Source organism: Malaya genurostris, chromosome 3, assembly GCF_030247185.1.
Source record: "Malaya genurostris strain Urasoe2022 chromosome 3, Malgen_1.1, whole genome shotgun sequence".
Classification (NCBI taxonomy): domain Eukaryota; kingdom Metazoa; phylum Arthropoda; class Insecta; order Diptera; family Culicidae; genus Malaya; species Malaya genurostris.
Window position 1 is genome coordinate 66398972 of NC_080572.1, and position 23774 is coordinate 66422745.

Here is a 23774-nt window from a genome sequence, read left to right on the forward strand (position 1 = left end):
TTGAGAATGGGGACCAAACAATGCTACAACATTCAAATATCGACCATACACAAGCAATATATAATGTTTTAATCGAGTTATTATAGCTGAAGCGTTTTATAAATTACATGCTCTGCTTATTATTGTATTATAGTGATCGATGAAACTCAACTCTGTATCTAAAACTACTCTCAGATCTCTAATTCTAATACATCTTTCTTCTGTTTTATCGTCTAGTTTATTTTTAATATCTAGTGTGTTTTGTTTGCTACTGAAAGCAATAACTTTACGTTTAATAACGTTTAGTTTCAAAAGGCTTTTGTTACACCCGACATGGAACGTTTGCACTTCATCTTGAAATAATGTCTTATCTACTTCAGTTTTTACCTTTTTCTATAAATATTAAAAATAGGTATAGAATTCACTCAAACTTTAGAAATTTTTGGTTTTCATTACCGCATAATGTCTACTATATCGATTTTGATTGGTTCTCTTCGGCAAGTATTAACTGAGAGCGACGAAAGATATGAAATGAAATAACGGATATGTATTCTAGACTGAATCAGTTATAAATTTAGAACGGAAAAGCTTCGCAACACCCGGTGCATATAAAAACACCATGTCGGAGGTCATACTTTTCGTTATTTCGGTTTCATTGTTGTGGATTTTTCAAAAAAGTTTTTTTTTATCGACTTTCACAAATTTTGATTTAAATATAAGGTCTCATACTACGATTCGGATGCTTTGAACTTTATCGGATATAACCTTAGATTCCGCATTGGGAGTAGTCAAAATACTACTAAATGAGACTTTGATCATTTAATCAGATATGGATAGAATGAATTTTCCAAATCGAAGGTTTTTTGGTACCATAACGGTAGTCATTATTAGTAAACGACCGAACAAACCGAATCCTGGTTCCCGGTTGCGATCAACGGCGGGAGATAGTACTCATATACTCAAAATTGGATCTCACTCACTTTTCTCAGAGATGGCAGAACCGATATTCGCTATATTAGGTTAAAATGAAAGGTATTGTGGTCCTACAAAAACTACTATATACACCGTTGCTTAGAATATGATGTAAAAATCGTATAAAAACTGTTAAATTTGAATAAAAGCTAGTAGATTTCGATTATATCGAGTACCTGTAATAGTGGGACTGACTTCGTTTTCTCATGGATGACCTCTAATCTGAGAACTGTTTCATTCTGCAGGTTATACTAGATTATGCACAGACAATCGTTTTGGTTTCTTTCAAGAATCGAAGAAAATTACTATATGGAGAGTATGATTGATATGAGAAAGGCTTCGTTACACCACTAGATGGATTAATACGATTTGAAATTCTTATCACTCTGTATTTTCGGAAACAATAATCGAATTATTAAAGAATCCAATGAACTTATTATATATATATATATATATATATATTTTTTCCTTCAGGAGATGTCAAGATTATGACTAATTTAGTTAGGAAAAATTTCTAACAGCGAAACAAATCCGGATACAATTTTGTTCTCATATGTTTATCGGGAAGACATAAAAACGATGGAGCAGTTGCTAGGGGGGCGGCCCGTTTGGCATAAGGTCATTTGGTATAATACCGTTTGGCATAACGCTATTTGGCATAATGGTTATTTGGCATAACGGTTATTTGGCATAATGGTCTTTTAGCATAATGGTCATTTGGCATAATGCCATTTGTCATAATAATAATTGGATTTGTAAATTTTCGTTTGCGTTTCGATCGAGTTATGTTGTGCAAAGAAAATTCGAACGAAATATGTGAATTTTATATTCGGTCCAAATAGTTCGATAATATTAGGTGAAATAGCATTATTACATATTTCTTTTATATTTAAAATTCTGTAGTAAATAGCACACTATCATTTTATACAAGCAACTCACTTAGTGCTAGCACAATATTCTGTTCATCATAGATGATTCAGGTCGAGACGGCCGAAGGCCGCGAGTGCGCCGGGGACCCGCCGTCGGAAGCACCGGCCACTGCGGGGGGCAGCGCCCCCGCAGAAATCACCTCTGTCTAGTTGCGGGCGTTTGCCCGGATTACCCAAAGCTAGGAGCTATCCCTTAGTTAAGTCCGAACGAGGTCGGACAGCAGGTCATTAAAAACGATGAGGCGTAGCCGCATTAGACCTTGCAAAATTGCAGTAAATTAGAACAATTTCTATTAAGCAGCATGTTCATCTGTTATGCCAAATGACTGTTATGCCTAATGACCATTATGCCAAATAACCATTATGCCAAATAATCATTATGCCAAATAACCATTATGCCAAATGTCGTTATGCCAAACGGTATTATGCCAAACGGCTTTATGCCAAACGTGGTAGCCCCGTTGCTAGGATCACAAAATATTAATTCAATGCACAACACTGACGGATGTTTGAAACACTACAGTCACACCAACCAATGCTTGACTAGTGACCGTGTGAAGCAAATTCCCTGTGTCAAATTCTCTAATGGATTTGCAGCAAAAGATAGGGGGAAAAGTGATAAAGAGTCTCTGCTGGCCAAAACGCCTCCTCCTTTTTTAAGAGAAACAAAGCCATTTCTTTGATATACGAATATTCTCATAACAGTCACTCTACGAATATTATGCCCCTCCTTCGATTCAAGAGTATGCTTGGAGTTAAAATATTGTTTTAAAGATTAATATCGGTTATTAAAACAAAATGTAGCGTTGAGAGGATCAAATTTGTTGGCTTCCAATTGTAATTAATTGATTATGAAATTGATTTCTGATACGAAGAATATCTTCTTTATCTGCTTCTCTTCTATATCGACTTTCCAAGGGACATATTTAATCATTGTTGTAGGGCAAACAACTGATTTGTTGTGAGGCATATTATACGGTTGCTGTGGCATTATGCATACGGCAAGCGAATAACTAAACAAACCTAACACACTGAAGAAGAATATAAATTGTATTCGAAATGCGTATATGTGATGTGACGTTTATTATACATGATTTATAGTGTTGTGAGATACATAGTGAATTTGTATAGTGACGTGATATACTTATAACAGAATTAAATGGTAATATTAAAAAATTTATCCCTGTAAAATCATTCTGTTCAAACACTCAAACGAAAAGTTAATCAATCAATTTTCATCACTTCTACCGGAACCATTGAAAATCATGTTCCTCAGGTGTATTGCAAAGAAATATCTACATTCTCGAAGAAAATATATCAGTACATTTAGAAATATCTCAATGTTTTCTTAAGGGAGGCATATTATAACACTTTACCCTAATCATGTCTTCTGTTAAAAATTGTTTACACACAAGAATTTGTCACCTATCATTTCGATGATGGCCTCGGTTTCCACCAGCCTGACCGGTGTTCATTTGGGTTGCCTAGCCTAGTTCGTCTTATTAAAAAAACTCTCCTTTGGCCTGAATAGCCCTTAAGGGGCGGGTAGGGTCTAATACTTTTGAAAAATCATTTATTTTTTTCTTTGTATTTTCTTATGGTAGAACATTTCAAGAATATTTTGTTGAATTTTCTAACCTATCGGAACAAACCTCAGCAAGTTATGGGCCTTTACCTTTGCTTATCTCATACTGCGAAGAAGTAAGAGCTCGGCGCACAGGCCCAAGATTTCTGCTTCGATTGATTCAAAAACTTGACCAAACATTCTTGAAATGTTTCATTATAACAAAATACAAATGAAAAAATATGATTTTTTGAAAATGTTAGACCCTCCGGGCTCCCCTAGAGTAATAAATTGTTTCCTTCGATTTTATAGGCAACAAATTTAAAACGCGTTTTTGTCGAAAGCAGGTCTCGAAAGTCCATGTCCATGGTTATTAAAAAACAATTGCACCATTTTTTTTCAAATTTTGCACACACTTTCTACATGTAAAATACCAGACCCCAACGATTTCCTTTTTATTGTTTGTTACTTTGGGAAGGTTTTACAACTACAAAATGGCGCATTTTTCGTGAAAAATCATAGTTTTGACTTTAAACAACCACCAAAAATTTTAAAAATTGTTTAAAAAATCAAACAGAAACGTTGGGGTCTAAAAAAACATCTACTCTATCTATGCTGCTTTGATCTGTTGACTTTTGGTAAACCTGCGCTGAGATACAGTGGACTCCGCAAATCATGATTTTTAAAAAGCGTGCTCAAAACTACCTCTTCACCGACTTATTTCTCAATATTTTTCCACGAAAAAATTACAAAATGATGATCGAATGACGCTTTGTGTTATGCAAAAGGCTAGAACTAATTTTATTGAACGATAGATCTGAAAAAATCGCAAAAATGATGTCCTATAGATCGCTTTTGAATTGTATCCCGATCCGACTTCCGGTTCCGGATTAACAAGGCAATATGTGCAAATCTGTGATAAAATGTGCACTCAATTTTCTCGGAAATTTCTCAACCGATTTATACGAACTAAGATGCAAATGAAAGGTCTTGAAATTCTTTAAAAAGTCCCCGCAAAGTTGATCCAGATCCGACTTCCGGTTCCCGTATTACAGTTCGATTAGCAAAAATTTTAAATTTAATGAGTATTTTTTCACAATCGATGATAAAACGAGGTGCACATGTTTATAAAATTTACTGGTAAATTCATCAATTTGACAGACCTTGTTAATTGGTGGATATAAAAAGCTACTTCGGGACTACTAGGTTCCAGTTTCCGCTTCCAAACGCACCGACAATAGTGAAGAAAAGCTCTAAAAACGGAACTCTCTTCGATTTCTCAGCAATCGTTAAACCGATTTTCACAAATCATGATTCAAATTAAAGGTGAAGGTAGTTTACACCAAAGAAAGTTTTTGGTTTTATTCAAGTTTGAAACAAAAAATTTTGACAGAATCTACTAGTGATGTTTTGGAAAACATAAATACTATGAGAAAGGCATCATTACACGACTAGGTGGATTAAGCAAGGTTTCTGTTACAACACCACAAATCAGAGAGCTCGTCTAAACTTTTGTAGAACATAGTTTTACATGCAATTATGCCGCCTAACGATCACATTTGCAAGAAAGTTGAAACGTTGAATAACGCAAACTAATCCCACCGTAACGCAGCAAAATTTATACAGAGACTCTCGCAGCAGTTCTACGGACTCCTACGTGAAGAAAAACGTAGGACAACCATTTTTCATGATTTCGTACTTTCCGTTGCTTTTCGTAGTGTGGTGTTTGAATTCAAAAAGCTTTTAGTCAGCAGCTTCGGAACATAATCTATCGAGTAATATGGTGAAAGTAATGTCACGCATTCGTGTAAATGAGGAAAGTCCTAGGTATTAAATATGAAAAGACATTTCTCATTTGGTAGCACCCTACCCTACCGACTCGAGAGTAGCAGCTGCTAGCTAGTATATACTATCACTAGCAGGCATTAATGGTGGTAGTGTTGGTGAAGGTGGTGGTAGCACAGGCGCAGGATGATGCTTGGAGTTCTGGTGGAAAAGAACATTTCCCATACCCCACTGCACTTCACATTCTGCAGGTTTGTGACCTATATATTCATATATTATCACATCTTCACTGGAGCACCAAGCCATGTGCAGGGAAGACAAGGATATAACTGTTCTATCCCAGGCTAATTGCAACAGGCCCGCACAGGTTCACAACGCCAACTTTCAGGACTGCATGCGGAGAGAGAGTGGCTGCTACTAGGAATAGAGAGATGGTGACTGTTGATGGAATGTGACAACCCTTATCACATAGTTCTGCACCGATATATGGGTCACGGTCAATTTATGTAGCAGTCGATTTGTAGTATGAGTACGCCTCGTCATAAAGCAAATGTTGCTCATGGCCTGGTAGGTAGGTATGCAACTACAGGCCGTCGGTATCGGCCACGAGAACTTTTTTACATTGCATTCAATGCGATTGCTGTAGACTGAAATAGACAAATCACTAGCGTTTCCATCGTACGATAGCACGAACGATGGAGACGCTTGGTTGGATATGTTTATAAATAAATAAAACCGACTCACCTGATTCGCTTTGTTGATCTGCTTCTTCAGACCAGCGAACGCCATGCTGGAACTAATTTTGAAGCTGTTTTATTATTCACTCAGTCGTATTGACGAATTCTAATGCTAGCAACTTCGCTGTCACTTGAAGCTTGTCCACTGGTACGACGGATTCACAATGGCCTGTTCAACTATTAACCTACAAATCACTGCCTGTGGTAACGACGACGATGAGCATTTCACGGCACTCTTTCGTTTGCACAACTTTTTGTATGTTTGCTCCCGTTTGAACTTGCTAGAAGTAACTTCTTCTTGGAGGATTGTATATTTGCCAATATCACAGCACAATCGAATAACCTTTTCGTTCCTACTTTTAGGATTTTTGCTTCACTCTATTCGTCGGTATTACGCTGCAATCAAACACATGCTAACCAGTGGCTGCTGCAAGATACGATAGTGTCGAATACCGTTCCCAGGATCAACGTTTCCAAAAATCGATCGACCAACCAGACGACAGCAGTCGCAGGATCACATAACATGGAAAGAGAAAAGTGCAAAAAGAAAAATATAAGAAAAGTGCAAAAAAAAATTCCGTTATTCCGACGACGATGTTGTCTGACCCGATTTTCTCATTTCAGATTTTCGTTTTCAGTATGTTCAATAGGATGTGGGCATCTTTCTATGCAGAATTGTTCTAATGCAATTTACAGAATTCGCGAACCATTCCCGTTTCAGTAGACATAAAGGAAAATACAATTGAAATTATTTATGATTCTATCTCGGTTCGTTAGGTAAGTAAATTCTTGTAAAATGGGATAAATTACCATCGAACTTTTTTTTATTAGATACTGGTCATGCACCAAAGAATCATTTATTACAATCGACTCAGCGACATAACCAAGCACTTACTCGTAACCAGATCTATCGATTCTTCGTTGTTGTAGATTCCTATACCATATTTATTTTTATATACACAAAGAGATCAGCCTCTCCACTGATTACGCAACTTGCAAATGAAGTGAATTGATTCTGGTAAAGTAACAGAGGTATAACTTTTCGAATGTTGTTTCAGTAATGTATACCATGTCTCTGACTTTTGAAGATTACTCCATTCTTTAACCTACAAAGTAAATATTTGTAAACGTTGTTATACTAAATGGAATGAGAAGTCCCGGGCCTAACAAAGAAATAGTCGATTTTTTACCGTGAAAACCAGTCCTCCAACATTTTGATGCTCTTTGAAAACAAAAAAAGATTTATCAAGGTCTTAAAAATAGGCTTCCGTTTCTGCAATGTCTCCGGCTTTCGACGAAAATTTCATTTCCTGGAGAAACCTTTTCAGGTTTGGAAATAGATAATAGTCGCTAGGGGCCAGGTCTGGAGAATACGGGGGATTGTGGTACCTACCCAAATCAATAGAAATTTTAAAGAAAAAGTATACACTGAAAAAGAATCTTCCGATTTTCAAAAAATTATGTATAATTTTTGTTTCGAATTTCTTAGTTATTCCACCTCACTATTTTGCATATTCTATACCACAATAAAAGTCAAGCTATAAGGAAGCTAATGAATGTTTAAAAAAGATGAGATTTTAGAGAAGATCGATAAAAAAGTTCCACCAAAAAAACTTTTTACGATTTTTGGAAAACAATGTTTTGATAGAAATAGATGTGTCTTAGCAATGAAATATTACTTTCCAAGTTTCGCTCAATGAAAAAAGCCCATAGAGAGCGTTTTCCTGAATGCAGTCATTTTCGAGATATATAAGAAACGAAATCGAAAAATGGATATTTCATGAGAATACGTCTTTTTTATAAATCAGTCGAAGTTCTTCATCATAATTTTTATTAGTCTTGGAATCCTTATGAAATTTAAAAAAAAATTCTTCCTTGACGTCAAGCCAATGGGAGCAGTTGTTTTCGAGATATTCTGAAAACAAAACCGAAACAAATATCACTGGTTTGTAAAAATACACATTTTTTAAAAATTAGATGCGGTTTTTCATAATCAATAATAAGACGGACTGTATTCAAATTGCAATGTACAATACTGAAGATATAATTTGCGAAAAATAATAAGACAAATGTCGTTTTGCAAATCAACTTTTTTATTGCCCATCAACCCTAACCCCTCAGTAATTAAACAGTCTATTTTACATTTTAATTTTTTTTTTTTCATTTTCTGTTACTGGAATGAAGCAATGATATTTTGGTGTACCTTGAATCATTTTTTGTGTGTTGATAAATATCTTTTCATTCTACAGCACCATCGTCATATTCCTCTTGTGACATATAACAAACGAGCGTATAAAGCGTATTTGTCATGCTTCAAGACTATTATAATGAAACTAAAATTTTTAATCGCACCTAGAAATTTTTGTGTAATTAATATTTTATATAGTCATGAGTTACAAGTTTTTCTAGTTTTCCTATTAAATATTCAACAAAATCATCAAATGGTTTTGTTATCTCATTTACAATTTTCTGCTCAAGTTTCTCTAACAAACTTTCTTCGAGAATGGAAGATGTAGGGCATTTCTTGCATTCGCGGAGATAGCAATCCTTAGTTCTTGCCGAAAGGAATATTTTTTGAGGCTGTGAAGCATTAAGTCAACATTTGGATGAATTGTGCAAACACATACATTATGACAACCTAAAGTATTGCGAAATTCACAATGGTTTGGTCTTGACGCCGCAAATGTTCTGAATGAAATTTGGTGTTTGGTACTGACATCTTGGAATCGTTGAAAAGTTTCTCTAAGGCTTCATAGCATAAACCGTTTCTGAACCACAATAAGCTCTGATAGACAAGTAATCTCGTTGTGAAAATCAAGTTTTTTATGACTTTTTTATAGTATCATAAATCGAAAAGCATCTATCGAATGAGTGAGCCCATGAGTGGATTGAATATTTATGAGGTGAAATCGATCTATTTCGTGATTTAGTACCATATGCTATCAAAATTTTGGCAACCAAAGTTTTGAAGACTTTTGTCCAAAACGCCTCCGAAAAGAATAAATTCCGTTTTTTCTTTGAATAATTTCAGTTATCACATATATTTTTCGATTTTTAGCCAAATTTCTTGGGGTGCCGGTAACCGAACACCTTTTTTGAAATGGCCAAAGAGTATCAGTTTACTAAATTGATAATAAAATTTCTTCGGTCGATTGAATCAACTTAGTGTCTTATTCAGTTGTAAGCTAGAGACTTTAGCTTTCCATTGATGTATATATGTCCGCACAATGTGCACTTAGTCAAAAGTTATAAGCTTCAAAGAAAAGGGTGTCGGTAACTGAACACTCTCCCCTAATTGCGCACTGTTTGAAAGCAAAGTGTTCAACCATACTATATGTTACTTCACGACGTTTAGACAAACAAGCTTTTCCGTTATCACGAAAAGGCCTACAACGATGATATTTTCCCATCGTTTAATCACACTCACTGAATACTGTAGTTTTATGATCGCAATTTTTACACTGACGCTTTCTGTTTCAAAAATGCGCTTTTATAGTTGAGTGTAGGTAATCTTTTATACCATAGGTAAACTTTTATACCAGAGAAAAACAAGAAGACCGCGGTAACCTAATTTTTTATACCTGAACCGGTTACCTAGAAGTAGCTATTTTTATTTTTATATCGTTTATTCATACCCGGCTTTAACCTAATCTTGGTCGTACGCCGGAGCTATTTTTTGAATATGGCGGTAACTCTCTTGTTGAGTCTGTGATTTTCATAAACCAGTGATTTTTATTTGATTTTGATTTCAAAAACATATCGAAAAAACGGCTTGTATCGTCTTGATGTCGAAATTCTCTGGAAATAGCAATTTTTTCGATTTTGTTTCTCATATATCTTGAAAATGACTGCATTCAGAAATTAGCACTCAATCAGCACATAGTTTTTCGAAAATCTTAAAGCTTTTCTTTGGGAAGCCTTTTCATCGATCCTCTACTTTTTTAAGCATTCGTTAGTTCCTTATAACTTGACGTTTTTGGTAGTAAAAATAAAAGAAAAATTTTGCGGTGGAAAAACTATGAAAAATAAAACAAATTTTATTTGAAATTTTTTGATAAATAGGAAGATTTTTTTCCTGTTTATACTTTTTTTTGAATTTTCTATTGATTACCTGAAACTACTTTTTAGACACAATTTTTGGAGAACCTGTAAATGTTGAGTTATAATTGTTTAAAAATAATGTGGTTCAAAACACATATGCCTTTTTTTGTTCGAATGATGCTTTTTATCATGCAAAATATTTGAATTTATTTTGTTGAACGATAATTCTGGAAGAAATTCGCTAAAATGGTGTTTTTTTCATCATTTAGACCCGCAGTGTACTGGACTTTAACATAGCCTTGTGTCAGTCTCGACACTTGAATCTGTCGATCTTATAAAACTTAAAACGTCCGTTCTGCCTATTAAATTTATGAATTTATAAGACATATTCAGTTGGGTTAATAGATTTTGAGCATGAAGCTAATCTCATTTCGATAAATCAGAAGACTATCGCATATGAAAAAAATCTTCCAACCAAAGATAATTACAACTCATACACAGATTCTGCATTCGAAAACACGATTCCCGAATCTTGCAGCAAAAGAAGGAATACTTTGGAATTGCTGCACGTCGTTCTAAATATTAATGCATGCTACTCTGACTTTCATCTATTAGAGTAGCGAATATACAAGCCAAAACGTCCACCTTGTCAACATTTCGCTCAACACTGCAAGGATAAAGTTCAAAGATACTGCTTTGACGACTGACATATTCAATTTCCTGCACCCATTTAATATTTGACCTTGACTTTGCAACGTCTGTTTTTGTCACCTTCTACCATCACGAAACATGATATGAATGGAAAAACTTATGATTAAAACAAATTCGTCTAACGCTGCATACTTATTTGATGGCTTTATGCTTCTGCGACAGGAGAACCGTTCAGTGGTAAAAGTCTTAGTAAAAGTTTTCAAATCTATACGAAATAAATGTTAGTTCTGCAGTCTGTGTCTGATGAATCTGTTCGCGATACTTTTAAAGTTCCTTTTTGGAGCTTTCGACCACTTTTTACGGTACTTCCGGAGCATTTGCCTTCAGGTTATCAAGATTCGAAAAACATTCTAAAACGAAACCAAACCAAAGTTGAAGGTTTATCGTATGCGTTATTTTAAAACCACTATATCACCAAAACAGCATTGAGTAAAATTTTGTTGTATTGCTATAGTTTTGAAAATTTTACGTTCTTTAGAAAAAACGGTTCAGATAAAGGGTGATTTTTGCTGGTATCTTTTTGGCAACACTGTTTTTGACAGATATTACATGAATCGTGCCTTGTTTCATTGTCAAACTTGTTCAGTTTGGTCTATAATTTGATCATAAATCGACTTACAACATTTGGTGAATGGGTACTGGCAAAGTTAAAGGAAGATCCACCTTTTTATCGAAAAATTGTGTTCAGCGACGAAGTTCATTTCTAGTTGAACGCCGCATCTGGAGTGAAGACCAGCCAGAAGCATTGCATGAGCGACCAATGCATCCCAAAAAAGTCACTGTTTGTGGCCGGTGACATCATTGGACCGTACTTCTTCAAAGGCGACGTTGGGTTGTACGTTACTGTGAATAGCGAGCGCTACCGTGTGATGATTGATGATTTTTCTTGTCCAAAATGGACGAATTAGTCATGCCTGACATGTGGTTTCAACAAAACGGTGCCACATCCCACACGGCACGCAGAACAATTACCAAATTGAAAGCCGTCTTCGGTTAACAATTTATTTCACATTTTTGGCCCGTCATTTGGCCGCTTAGATTCTGTGATTTAACGCCTTTGGACTATTTATTGTCTGGCTATACAAAGGTCATCATGTGCCAAAATTGGATCTTGCGCAAGGGTATGAAATCATCTTCGCAATCATCTTCAAACATTAAATTATATAGGTCGTTCTATCAATTCCAATAAAAATTTCAAAAATTCTCTAATTTTTTTTTAAATAAAATCCTATACCTATTAAAAAATTACACTTTACATTTGTATATTTTCCACATAGCCTCAATCATAACCGAAAAGACCAATCGTTTATGAGATTTTTATTTTTCGAAAAAAATGTTTGTTCAGGCCTTATCAAAAATCAGACTAGAGTAAAAATTACAAACCGATGACGGGAATTGTCTTTTTCGAGAACAAAGACAGCTCATACAAAAATTGAGCCGATTTAAAATATAGAAAAAAATATGTTCAAAATTTAATTTTTCAAAATGTCATTTCCGGTGGAGCCACTCTATTGTTTTGCAGTTGCTCGTATCGAACTCCGTACGTAGTAGTCATCGTTAATTTTGTGCAAATAGAATCATTGGCGGAGAACTCTCCCAAACATGAGGAAATGACATACACTTCATTATACAAACTGTATTTTCAAAACTTTTGACCTTCATTGCCGTGACCTTACTAAATTGTCCAGAAAACGTCTAGACTTTTGACATGAATACGGTTTACTTTTCCTTGGGGTGCCTCTTCAAAATTTACCATGTGGGAGAGCCGGTAAGTTTTTGATTGCGAATATTTTGAGTTGTATCAAAAGTATCCATGACATGAATGAATTTCTAGCAGAGTGAGAAAACCAAAATTAACACAAAAATTGAACTTTTCCAATGTTATTCAACTGATACTCCTCATCAGAAACTTGTTCCCATTTGAGCGCCATTCGCACCGAACTTTTGGCAATCTTCAGCAGCAGAAGCATCGAATTTTATAAAAATGCTATTGAAGTTGTTTAACTTAGAATAAAAAATTTCAGTTCATCTATAAAGGTGAGCGATTCAGCGGCCGGGAACGTTTTTTTTTGTTGCTATCGTTGGTCCCGCCTTATTGGCAGTGTTCAGTATTTGAACAGAAAAATTTTATTCAACGAGTTCGAGCATCGCTTGAATTCGCACCGGGTGTAGTTTTTCGTTTTGTTACACTTTGTTCCGCCTTATTAAAAATTGTGTTGTAGAATATGTTTGATGTGAAGAAGTCGTACTTTAGTATAAATACAATAATTTAAAACAAGTGCCTTTACTGCATCTATGTAGGACGGGTAGTGTACTCTACATTCAGTTATTTAAGAAGTTCAAAGCCATTGAATTAGCTGATAACAGCAATAGATGTACGCGAGCATGATGCATGATTTCTCTCCGGTACGTTTTAACGTGCGCTTAAAAAAGACTATACCTCCACTTTAAAAAAATTATATTCCACGTACATCACTCGTTACATTCATCGGTTGGGAAGGTGTCAATTTTGTCAGGAAACTATGGTAAGCCCTACGAGAAACTGGACAAGAAATCATCTACACTCAAGGACAACGGTATTTTTTCTGTGAAGAATTCTCCATCGATGGAGTACCTCAAAGATGATTCTGAGTAAAACTGATGACTCGCGATGCAACTGTAAGCCGAGAATATCTCCATTGATCAGCGCAGAAATCACATCTGCATAGGTTTATTCGTTTTCCCCGGTTCTATGGCTCCAAACGCGCAGTAGTGAGGTCAGATGAGAGGACTTTAGTCGGCAAACGCACCGAAATAAATCGACTCTCAAACACCCCCCACCCCCCCAGCTCGCCACCCCCTCCTTCTTTTATACGCGCATCAATGAGCTAAACAGTGTTGAACATTAAAAACATCACTTACCATAGAAAATGAACGTTTTCTTATAATACCCATTATATTGTATTCAAATAGTTGTTATTCCAACACAAAACCCAATGTTGCATAAATTAAATTAACCAAAAAGTTAACTAGAAAGTACGAGTTCTTCATAATGAACTCTCCGTTGGTTTCTGCTCACTCTTTTTTTTTTCAAATAGCCTAACTAGTTTATCTTCTATGAGAAATCCTGGCCTCAGCAGATCAATGTTCGCTTACGATACACTGAAATAAAAATCTTTTTTATATTCATTAGATTCGTCATATGAATCGTATGCATTGTATAACTCATTGAAGCCATATGGAAGTTTATATTTTTTATTAAGAATGTACATGAAGTCAAAATTAGTGTAACAATAATGAATTGATAAGAATATCACATACAATTTCTATGAAAACTCGATAGAACTTATCCCATTTCATAATGTATCTGGTGAGTCCTCGATATTCATACGCTGCTTCAGGCAGTTCACCTGGGATTTCTGCATCATAAAGCAATTTATAATCGCAGACACGTTAGCTCTTTCAACTCCCATTAAGAATATATATTTACGAATCATGAAATAATAAGGTATGTTTCATTTTTTTTCATTACTGACTGACAAGTAAAATGATTTATTTTTTATTTAATAGCTTTGGGGTCACACTTCTTTACCGTTAATATCAGAAAGTGCTTCCATGGATTCACCAGTAGTAAAGCTCGAATCCTGAAAGAATAGCGCGATAACAGAAAATCACTGATAGACGTAAGTGTAAAAACGAAATTATTATGAAATGATAAAAATAAATAACGAAGTTTTAATATTAATGCAACTATCTTTTATTGCAGCTTTTGATTCCTCTTAATATAATAAGCCCATTGTTTTTAACAATATTTCATATTCGCATCACTTGTTTAATTAAATAGTAATCATTTGATCTATATATTACTGGTATATGGAACTACAATGGCCTGCATTAAAGGCTATTTATAAACGTTATACAACAAGCCATATGTTTTACATGAATCTATCTATATAAATTCTGATTGAATAGAATATGCACTTTAAAAATTGTTCCAATATATGTTGTGTGATTACCTAATAGTTGTTATAGGGGGTGCTAATAAATTTTATTGAGTCTGGAAATACTATTCGCTATATGAAATTCTTATGAAAATAACTTTAAGAAAAGTTTTATGTTTTATATGATTATCTTATATGTTTGACATAATATTGATACACCATGTAATTTTCATTGGAATTTCCAATAGTGCAAATATATTAGAATATCATATAATGTGAAAATGAGAATTTAGTTCAGTGTACGAAACAGCAGTGCGTAAGCAATTCCGAAAATGATGAAAAGTTTATTAAATTCAATTGATTTTTTTTAAATTGCAGTTGTTTCGGCTAACGTTTTATAATGTTGAGTTGCGTTTTCAGATTCTTTGTGAAATTTTGCTTCAAACATTATTTTCCAGTTCCAAATTCATTCCCGTGGAACGGAACAGTTAACGTTTATGCATATCACAAACCAATTACGGTTCGGCAGAATGAAATTTCAAAATAATAAAACTACTTGGCTGTGACAAATTTAATTGCGAAAACTGTTTTTAGTTTTTTTTTGGAAAATCTATCTAATTTTTTAATAGTTGGTCAAAAACGAAACCGCGTATTTCGCTACATTTTACCTTAAATCGATATATTTAAACCGAAATTTTTAAAACTGATTCGCATATTATCGGTAATGAGAAAAGCATTATTACACCAACAGGTTGATCTCGGCAATCTTGATTATTCTCATGAGCATTTTTTCAGTATTTCCAGTTCGTTGAAGGAGAACAATAATTACTACCAATGTATCCAAGTCGCCAATTTGAAAATCACATCGAGTTCAGTTTCTGTACTTTGCAATTTGTCGAACCCCAAGAAAATAATTTTAAACTGTAGAAAATCGGAGAAAACACTCATAAAAACATAAGATAACACTTCAATTCGAACAGTTCGTACAACAGTATGTTTAAAAAGTTTTTTGCCTTTCTCATAAAAAGACTGTTCCAGAAAGTATGGACGCAACCAAATACCGCTGCCATTTCGCAATGGTTCAGAATCTGTCAATTTTTATGGCTGCGTCCTGTTGTTTACACTCTTCTCTAACCACTTGTGCAGTTGTTTATTCGTTTTCATTAGTTTGTTTCGAAATGCGTGGACTTTCAGCAGAACAACGTCGAAAAATTGTGTACAAATGGTGCACAAAACGCGGACTGTCACTGAGAAAGATAGCAAAAATGGAAGGAGTAAGTGAAAAAGCCGTGCGAAATGCAATCAGGAAGTTCGGTGAGGATAACACCTTTGAGGATAAACCGAAAACGGGTCGAAAAAAAGGTCCTGGATAAACGTATACTGAAGGCGTTCGAGCAAAAGAAGAAGGTTTCAGTTCGGAGTGTGGCCAAAAAAGTGGGCACTTCGTAGTCAAATGTTCTTCGTGCTAAAGCACGTTTGAATCTTTGAACCTATAAGAAGCAGAAACAACCAAAACGTAGTCCGAAACAAGAATCATCGATTAGGGCGAGGGTTCGAAAGCTGTACAATACGATTCTTGCTGGAAATTTGAACTGCATAATCATGGACGACGAAACCTACGTGAAACTCGATTACAAATCCTTGCCGGAACCACAATATTATACGGTGCGAGAAGGGCAAGTGTTAAAGCAGTCCGAGACATCGATTGATATCGAAAAATTTGGTAAGAAAGCTATGGTCTGGCAAGCAATTTGTAACTGCGGTAAGATTTCGAAACCCTTCATCACCACTGCTTCAATGAACAGCGAAATATACATCAAGGAATGTTTACAAAAACGACTTCTACTCATAATTCGAAGCCACAAGGATCTTGTTGTCTTCTGGCCAGATCTTGCTTCTTGCCACTACTCGAAATCAACGGTAGAATGGTATACTACCAAAAATGTCACTTTCGTCCCAAAAGACATGAATCCACCAAATTGCCCACAACTTCGACCAATTGAGGAGTTTTGGGCATTAACGAAGGCACATCTTAGGAAACATGTCTCGGTAGCCGAAACCATTCAACAATTCGAAAAAGATTGGAAAAAAGTGTCAAAACTTGTCGCCAAGAAGTCTATACGGAATTTAATGAGGAACGTTCGCAAGAAGGTGCGCCAGCTAGTCTACAATGGCTAAGTAGCAAATGTTGAGAATAATATTCTGTTGTTGTAGTCTAACAAATCAATAACAAATATTATCGGTATATCGAATAAAATTTAAATATCTAACACTTGTGAATTATTTACAGCGAAATCAAAGTGCGTCCATACTTTCTGGGACAGTCTTTAGTGAACCCACTTCATTTTCTTAAGGATGACCTACGCGAACAAAGCACTGTTTCATTCTGCCTAGTTAATTCACAAACAATCCCTTAGTTTCTTTCAAAAATCGAAGAGAAACATTTTGAAAAGAATGCCACGGTAATCTATATATGAGAAAGGTATCATTACACCACTAGGTGGATTAAAACAGGCTTTTTTATGAAAAGACAAGGTTTTGTATACGAGAATAACATTCTAAGGTAAAACACCGATCCGAACTTTTCCTGGCTCGAGGATTCCCTCACGTTGAATCAATTAAACTATGGAATAATTTTATGTTTATGCAGGTTTTTATGCAGGAATCGACCCATTGTTTTAAGTCTATTGAAATGAGACGCATAGAAAGTCTCGTTTCTAGTAAAATTTGTTCGGTCCGAAGAAAAAAATTATGTAGAAAATCAACAAATTTTGAATGTGGTCAAATCCAATGTCACTTTATACAGAGATGATAGATTAAACATGGTGGTCTACACTTTGAGTGATGCAATTTTTTGAAAATTTAGATTTAAATGATTCCGACCATCATGCGGTATGATTATAAATCGATACTAAGTTAGGTGCATACCACCACGTTGTGTCGCCCTTTTGGTTACAGTAACTTAGATTGCGTTTTATTATCATCCGAAAGCAAGACACATGTCTCTTCTTTCAGAAGAAGGAAAAGATTGAAATTACCGCTTCGATTATCACAATTTTCATGAAAAACTAACACAATGATTTCCACCGCAATGAGACAAAATGCCTCCTTAGAGTGCTAATAAGCAACATTTGATCCCGAGCATGAGCACGGGATTGATGAAGTATTTCACAATTTCTTTTACAAAAAGCAGCTGAAAAATAAAGCTCCGGATTTACGCTTGAATTTATTCGTCATCGCAGCAAAAATGTGCTCCGGTATCCATTTGATTGTTCGAAAAAGAAAAGGAGTGTCAATTGAGTGTCCGCTAAAATACATTACATTACGTTTTGATTCAATGTAAAACACCACATTTTCTGCATCGTATCCGATTCTCAAAGTCCATAGGAAATTACCTCACTATTCCACAAAAAGCTAAATTCCGACTTGGGACACCTTGGCAAAAGCTGTAATCACGTGAATTTTGTTCACCGATCCGCACGAAACAATGAAGCACTCCTTCTTTTAAACTGACGCGTCTAGTAATAATTGCTGCACGCTACGGACTTGTGCAGAGTGAGAAAACACTTTAGTTCTACGCCCGAAATTCGAAAAAAAACGCATGGATTTTCACGAGACCACTATTCGACTGCGACTGCTGGTAAACGCTTTTCTCTCGGTTATGCGACAGGACCTTTTCAGTTCGAAGCTCTTGCCTGCTATAAATTGACTCTCCGATGGTATGATGGTAAACCCCTGTCGGAGAACGTGAGAACGTCGTTTGAGTAGGAAAAGTTCAGCAACATGTTTTCCCAAGAAGAAGGGAGAGAGGTAGGCCGAAAGAGTCTGCCAGAAACAGGATCACGGTCATCAGCTTCTGACATGCATGGGCTCTGTTGTGTGAGTATTTGTCTTGCCGGGTATCAACACTACCATCTTTAGTATTAGTATTAGTGGAAGTAAGTCACTGTGAAGCTTGCATTTGAAAGCTTTTGTAGTCACCAGACAGACATGAGTTAATTGAAGGATGGAATTCGGCAACCAGATTTTCACTGCTCCATAGATGCTAGTGATCTTTGTTGATCAACTGATTATGCCTATCCCAAGCTGTCAAATCTGTAGCATCGAGAATTTTTTTTTCATGGACAACATAATTTTTGGCACGAGAGACACCAATTTTATCGGCATAACGCTCTTCAATGTAGTGCTTACGATCAGATTTTCAACTAGTTTTCTCGATCAAAATTTTCGAGCAGTTCTTTCGAGAATTTTTGAGAATTTTTTTCGAGCAGATTTTCAAACCGTTGTTTCAAGCATTATTTTGAACAGTGTTTCGAGTAGCTCGGAAAAGAGCAGTGCCTTGAGAACATTTTTCGAGCGGTTTTCATACAGGTTTCTAAAACATTTTCCGAGAAGATTTTCGAGCAGTTTTATCGAATGATTTTTTGAGCCTCAATCGAAGTGGTTTTATTAATAAACTCAGTAATTTCAGCAATAATTTAAAAAAAGAATTCAAGACAATTATTAAATAGTTTTTCGAGTAGTTCTTTGAGCAGTTTTTTTTTATGAAGAGCTTCGATCAGTTTTATGGAGTAGGTTTTTCGAACAATTTTTTCGAGCTGCTTTGTCGAAGAGATTTTTCAAGAAGTTTTTTAGCAGTTTTTCCAGCAGTTTCATGCAGTTTATTAGGAAATTTTAGCAAGAAATTTTTTCTGGCGATTGTTGAAGCAGTTTTTCAAGCAAATTCGTTCAGTTCTACCAAAACGTTCAAGTTTAGAGCAGGGCCACTTTTACAGAGGGACAGTGGTGGCATGGGCCCACGGTCTTAGGGACTCTTGACGGGACCCGCCAAGCAAAAAAAAGGTCATTTAGTTAGTGAGGGGCACACAAATAAATCCATTAAAACGTAAAAGTGATCAGCGCTTAGAGTAAATTTTTGGATCAGCATTTCGGGTTGTTTTTTTTTTCAAGCAGTTTATCGATATTTTTTCAACTTTTTACCTTCGTTGAACATTTTTTTCGAGAAGTGCTACGAGTTTTTTTTTCATGTGGTAAATTTTTCGAGCAATCACACAATTTTTCTTGAGCATATTTTTTCGAGTAATTTTATCGAGTATATTAGTCAAAAAGGTTTTTAGCAGTTTTTCAAGTTTTGGAATAGTTTTTTTCAAGAAATTTTTCGAGAGATCTTTCAAGCAGTTCTTCAAGCAATTTGTCGAGCAGGTTTTCAGCAGTTCTTTCAAGAAGTTTTCAAAACTACTCTTCTTGTTTTTCAAGCAGTTTTTCGAAAAAAAATTCTTTAGTTTTTTAAACATTTCTTCAAGCAGTTTGTTAAGCAGTTTTATGAAACAGCTTAAGAAATTTTTCGAGCTGTTTTTTCGAAAAGTTTTATGAAGCATTTCTTAATTTTTTTATGAAGCAGTTTCTTCAAGAAGTTTGTCGAGCAGTTTTCCGATCATTATTTCTGAACAGTTTTTTTGAACAGTTTCATAGACTAATTTTCCAAGCAGCATTTCGGATTGTTTTTTCAAGCTGTTTCCTTGAAATTTTTCGAACAGTTGATTCGTGTAGTGTTTTCGAATACAACTTTTAAAAAAATTTTCGAATTGTTATTCCGAGTAGTTTTTTGCCGTTTTTCCGTGAAATGTTTCGAGAAGTTTTATCGAGTAGGTTTCACGGGCTACTAGCAAATAAGTTTTCTCTCGAAGAGATTTGGGCAGCTTTTACGAGAAGGTTTTCATGCAATGTTTTCGGAGCTTTTCGGGTAGTAGTTGCGTTTTTCGAATGGATTTTTCGAGCAATTTTTTCTCGACCAGCTTTTGCGAAAAGTTTTTCGGCCAGTTCCGTCGAGTCAATTTATTGAGAAATTCTTTTATGAACAGCGTTTCGATTAGTTTTTGAAGTAGCACTATCGAAGCGACTTTTCGGTTAGTTTTCTCGGGTAGTCAAGCAATTTATTTAGGAAGTTCAGGGAGCAGAAGATTTTTCAAGCTGCTTTTTACGAAATGGTAATCTAATAGTTTTTTAATCGCTTTTAGAAGTTTTTTTTTTTCGCAGCTTTTCCAAAAAAAACTATACAAGTAATTTTTTAGGTATTTTTCTAGTAGTTTGTCGAGCAGTTTTTCAAGAAGTGTTTTTATCAGTTATAACAAGTAGATTTTTCGAGCTGCTTGATTTTTCAGAATAACGTTTCAAGTAATTCGAGTAGTATATTTGAACAACTTTCTCGTCGAGACTTTTCGAACTATTTTTTTGGGCAACTTTTACGACCATTTTTTTCAAGCTGTTTTTTCGAGTAGCTCATTCGAGAAAATTTTCTGCTGTTTTTTAAGCTACTTTTTCGAGTATATCTTAAAGCATTTATACAAAAGCTTTCCGAATAGTTTTTTGGACAGTTTTGAGGCAACTTTACTGAATAGATTTTTCGAGCTGCTTTGTCGAAGAGATATTTCAAGTGGTTTTCCGAACAATATTTATGAAAATTATTTTCGACCAGTTCCATTTCTAGTGTTTTGATCTATAAATCAGGTTTCTCTTCAATTCAAAAGGGTTTTCCATTTCAGTTACCAGCTCCCGGACATCTACACAAACGTATGAAAAGCTCCTCATCATTCGAAACAGCGGAATCAACATCATGAGTACGAGAGAATTTCGACGCATGCGCTGTGTGTGACGCATTAAAAGACAACCGAAAACATGTTACGATCTATGCTTTGCTGTCCGAAGCGAACTTTTTCATTACATTAAACACCCATTCAATACTCCAATCTGCCTCATAATTTCTATCTTCCCTTTCTCATCCGTTTACCCACGCTAGCAAACACGTTGATGTGCTGTGGAAAACAATGATATAAACGGCAATCGTTTCCATAATAATCAAATTCGATAGTCGTCATGAAATTCATTTTTCTGCACTAGAAATATTGAGTCAAAAACAAATTATCGTTTCAGACGCACAGTCAGTAGTCAATAATTATATTCCACACGACTGGCGTGTAATCAATGTATTTCAAAATTTGAAGAAACACTTGAAATTAAATCCTCAGACACGCCCTTCTTCCTTAGTAATATAGGATGCCGTCGAAACAATCGGCAAAGACATAACGCGATGAATAGTACAAAAAAAAGTAACGCACTGTAATACCATAAACAATAAATAAACTACGTTTCAGACATACTGACGCCAGTAGCACACTCGAATAGTCTCCGAGTCTCGCCAATAACGGATACCATTTTCATCTTAATTTTTCGAGTCAAACAATCGATTTTCCATCTATTTTTGGTACGTAATATTGTTCCGTATTCACCGTAATCTGTAATCTGCGAAACAACAATCACATGCAATCTAGCATTCCAGCGTAGCAAGAAGGAAGTTATGTTCACTTTCACGTGAGAAAATTGCCTACTCACCACCCACACGTTGCGTAAAACCATACTCGTGCTTCGAGACTCAGGCAATTAACTTCATTCACAATTTTCCTCGTTTCTCGTGCCATCAGTCCACGGGTCCGGTTTTCCCGTAGGAAAGCGACCGGATCGATTCAGTTTTCGCCTACGTACTTAAGTACGTTTGTTTAGTTATATCCTGTACGGACCATTATTCGCCCACATAGATTCTGGAAGGTTATGCTTTATCCGTCCTCCGCTATTCAGTGTTAGGAGTTTTTCATTCAGTTTTTTTTTCTCGTTCGTCAAGTGCCTACAGCGACCGAAAGTTTATTTAACCAACGCTAGTCGATACAGTCTGCCGACGCAGAATTTGCTTGAACTTGGTTAGAAAGAATTTCTATGCAGTCGACGAGAGCAAGAGTAACGAATGAATTTTCATTTTGATATTAAATTGTATAAGTCTTATGATTAAGTATCGGAGCGTTCTAATATTAAAAGAAATACTCTGCTGATAATTCAAATTCTCTAACTTTAATTGGATTCCTGATAAAAGAGAGGTATAAAAGTTTTACTATGTTACGATTCTACTCAAGTGCCTAAAACCCGAACCAAATAAATCGCATGTTTTTGATCTTAAATATCTTAAACATAATTTTTACTCCATGCCACAGATCAAATATAAATTTACGATGAAATTTGTAGTAGTATGAAATAACAACGAATAGTCTAAATTTCAGCTTAAAAACTTAAAATGGTATAACAAGGGTATAAAAGATAAACTTGGAATGATTCATTCATTCTAGTCAGTGCAGCAGATTCTCAATCCAACTCCAGAGATCAGTTCCAGATCGAGAACCTTGGTTCAGAATCCTGGTCTTCAGTTCGGTTCCTAATTTAAGGTACAGAATTTCAGGTCTGGAATCCCTAAGTTCAGAATTCCCGAATGAACTCCATCTCTGAAACTGGAGAACAGAGTTCAAGTTCAGAATCCAATTCAGCTTCAGATTTCTTCAGGTCTCGAATACAGGTAGAGATTTCAGATTCCGTAATCTGCGTCGACAATTCAATTACGAGCCGGAATCGGATGTTGGGTAATTGCTGTTTGCAGCAAAACATAGTGTACATAGGTGATTGGGAAGACGGAAATTGCGTCTTACATACCAGCGGATCACCAGAGATGTCCATCTCCTCTGTGTGACGAAGAGCAAGCAAAATTTCTCCCTTCGCACTGTCAACTTCAACGAGAGCTCTTCTCTTTCACATATATATACACCACTGTTGTATAAAGTATGCACGCATCTTGAGGGCGTTTGTTTATTTCCTTTGACCTCCTCCACTGAAACGCACCAAAGTGCTAGAGCAGAGCTAACAAATTCTCTGAGGTGGATGCAGATACTTTTACAGAGGTGTACACGCCGGTGAGCACTCTGGTGTATGGTTTGCGTAGAAGAAGCGTGGGACAAGCAAAATCAGCAAAATAAAACAATTTATCGTTAATTTTTCAGTTTTCATTGCTAATTTTTCATAGCGAGGCCAGATCTACTCTCTATTAATTGAAGTTCACTGAAGTGTTCGCTCGCCATCACGCGCCAGTGATCACTTGGGTGTATTTAGGCGAGAGCACGTGAGAGCGATTCGTGGGAAGAGAATGTTATTCTCTCGCACCAGCTTCTTTCAACACAAGCACGCACTCAAAGTCTGTCTGTCTGGACACTGAGAAGAAGTGCGCTCTCCTCTTTGTGTGGAGCGGAGCAAATGTATCCGCAGT

The 23774-nt window shown here is 35.7% G+C and overlaps 1 protein-coding gene across 8 annotated transcripts in view; it reads right to left on the reverse strand.

The window, feature by feature from the left end:
- The window catches only part of LOC131436844 (endophilin-A), a 117502-nt gene that overhangs the window by 57423 nt on the left and 36305 nt on the right, over positions 1-23774 (reverse strand). For 5 of the 8 annotated variants that reach the window (XM_058605782.1, XM_058605781.1, XM_058605780.1 and 2 more), the window contains exon 3: positions 5974-6393. In XM_058605782.1, coding sequence (XP_058461765.1) covers positions 5974-6018 — 45 coding nt within the window. In that variant the 5' untranslated portion in view covers positions 6019-6393. Of the gene's footprint in view, positions 1-5973; positions 6394-18033; positions 18326-23774 lie in introns of those variants that run through there. The other 3 variants (XM_058605779.1, XM_058605777.1, XM_058605778.1) reach the window with 3 other exon arrangements.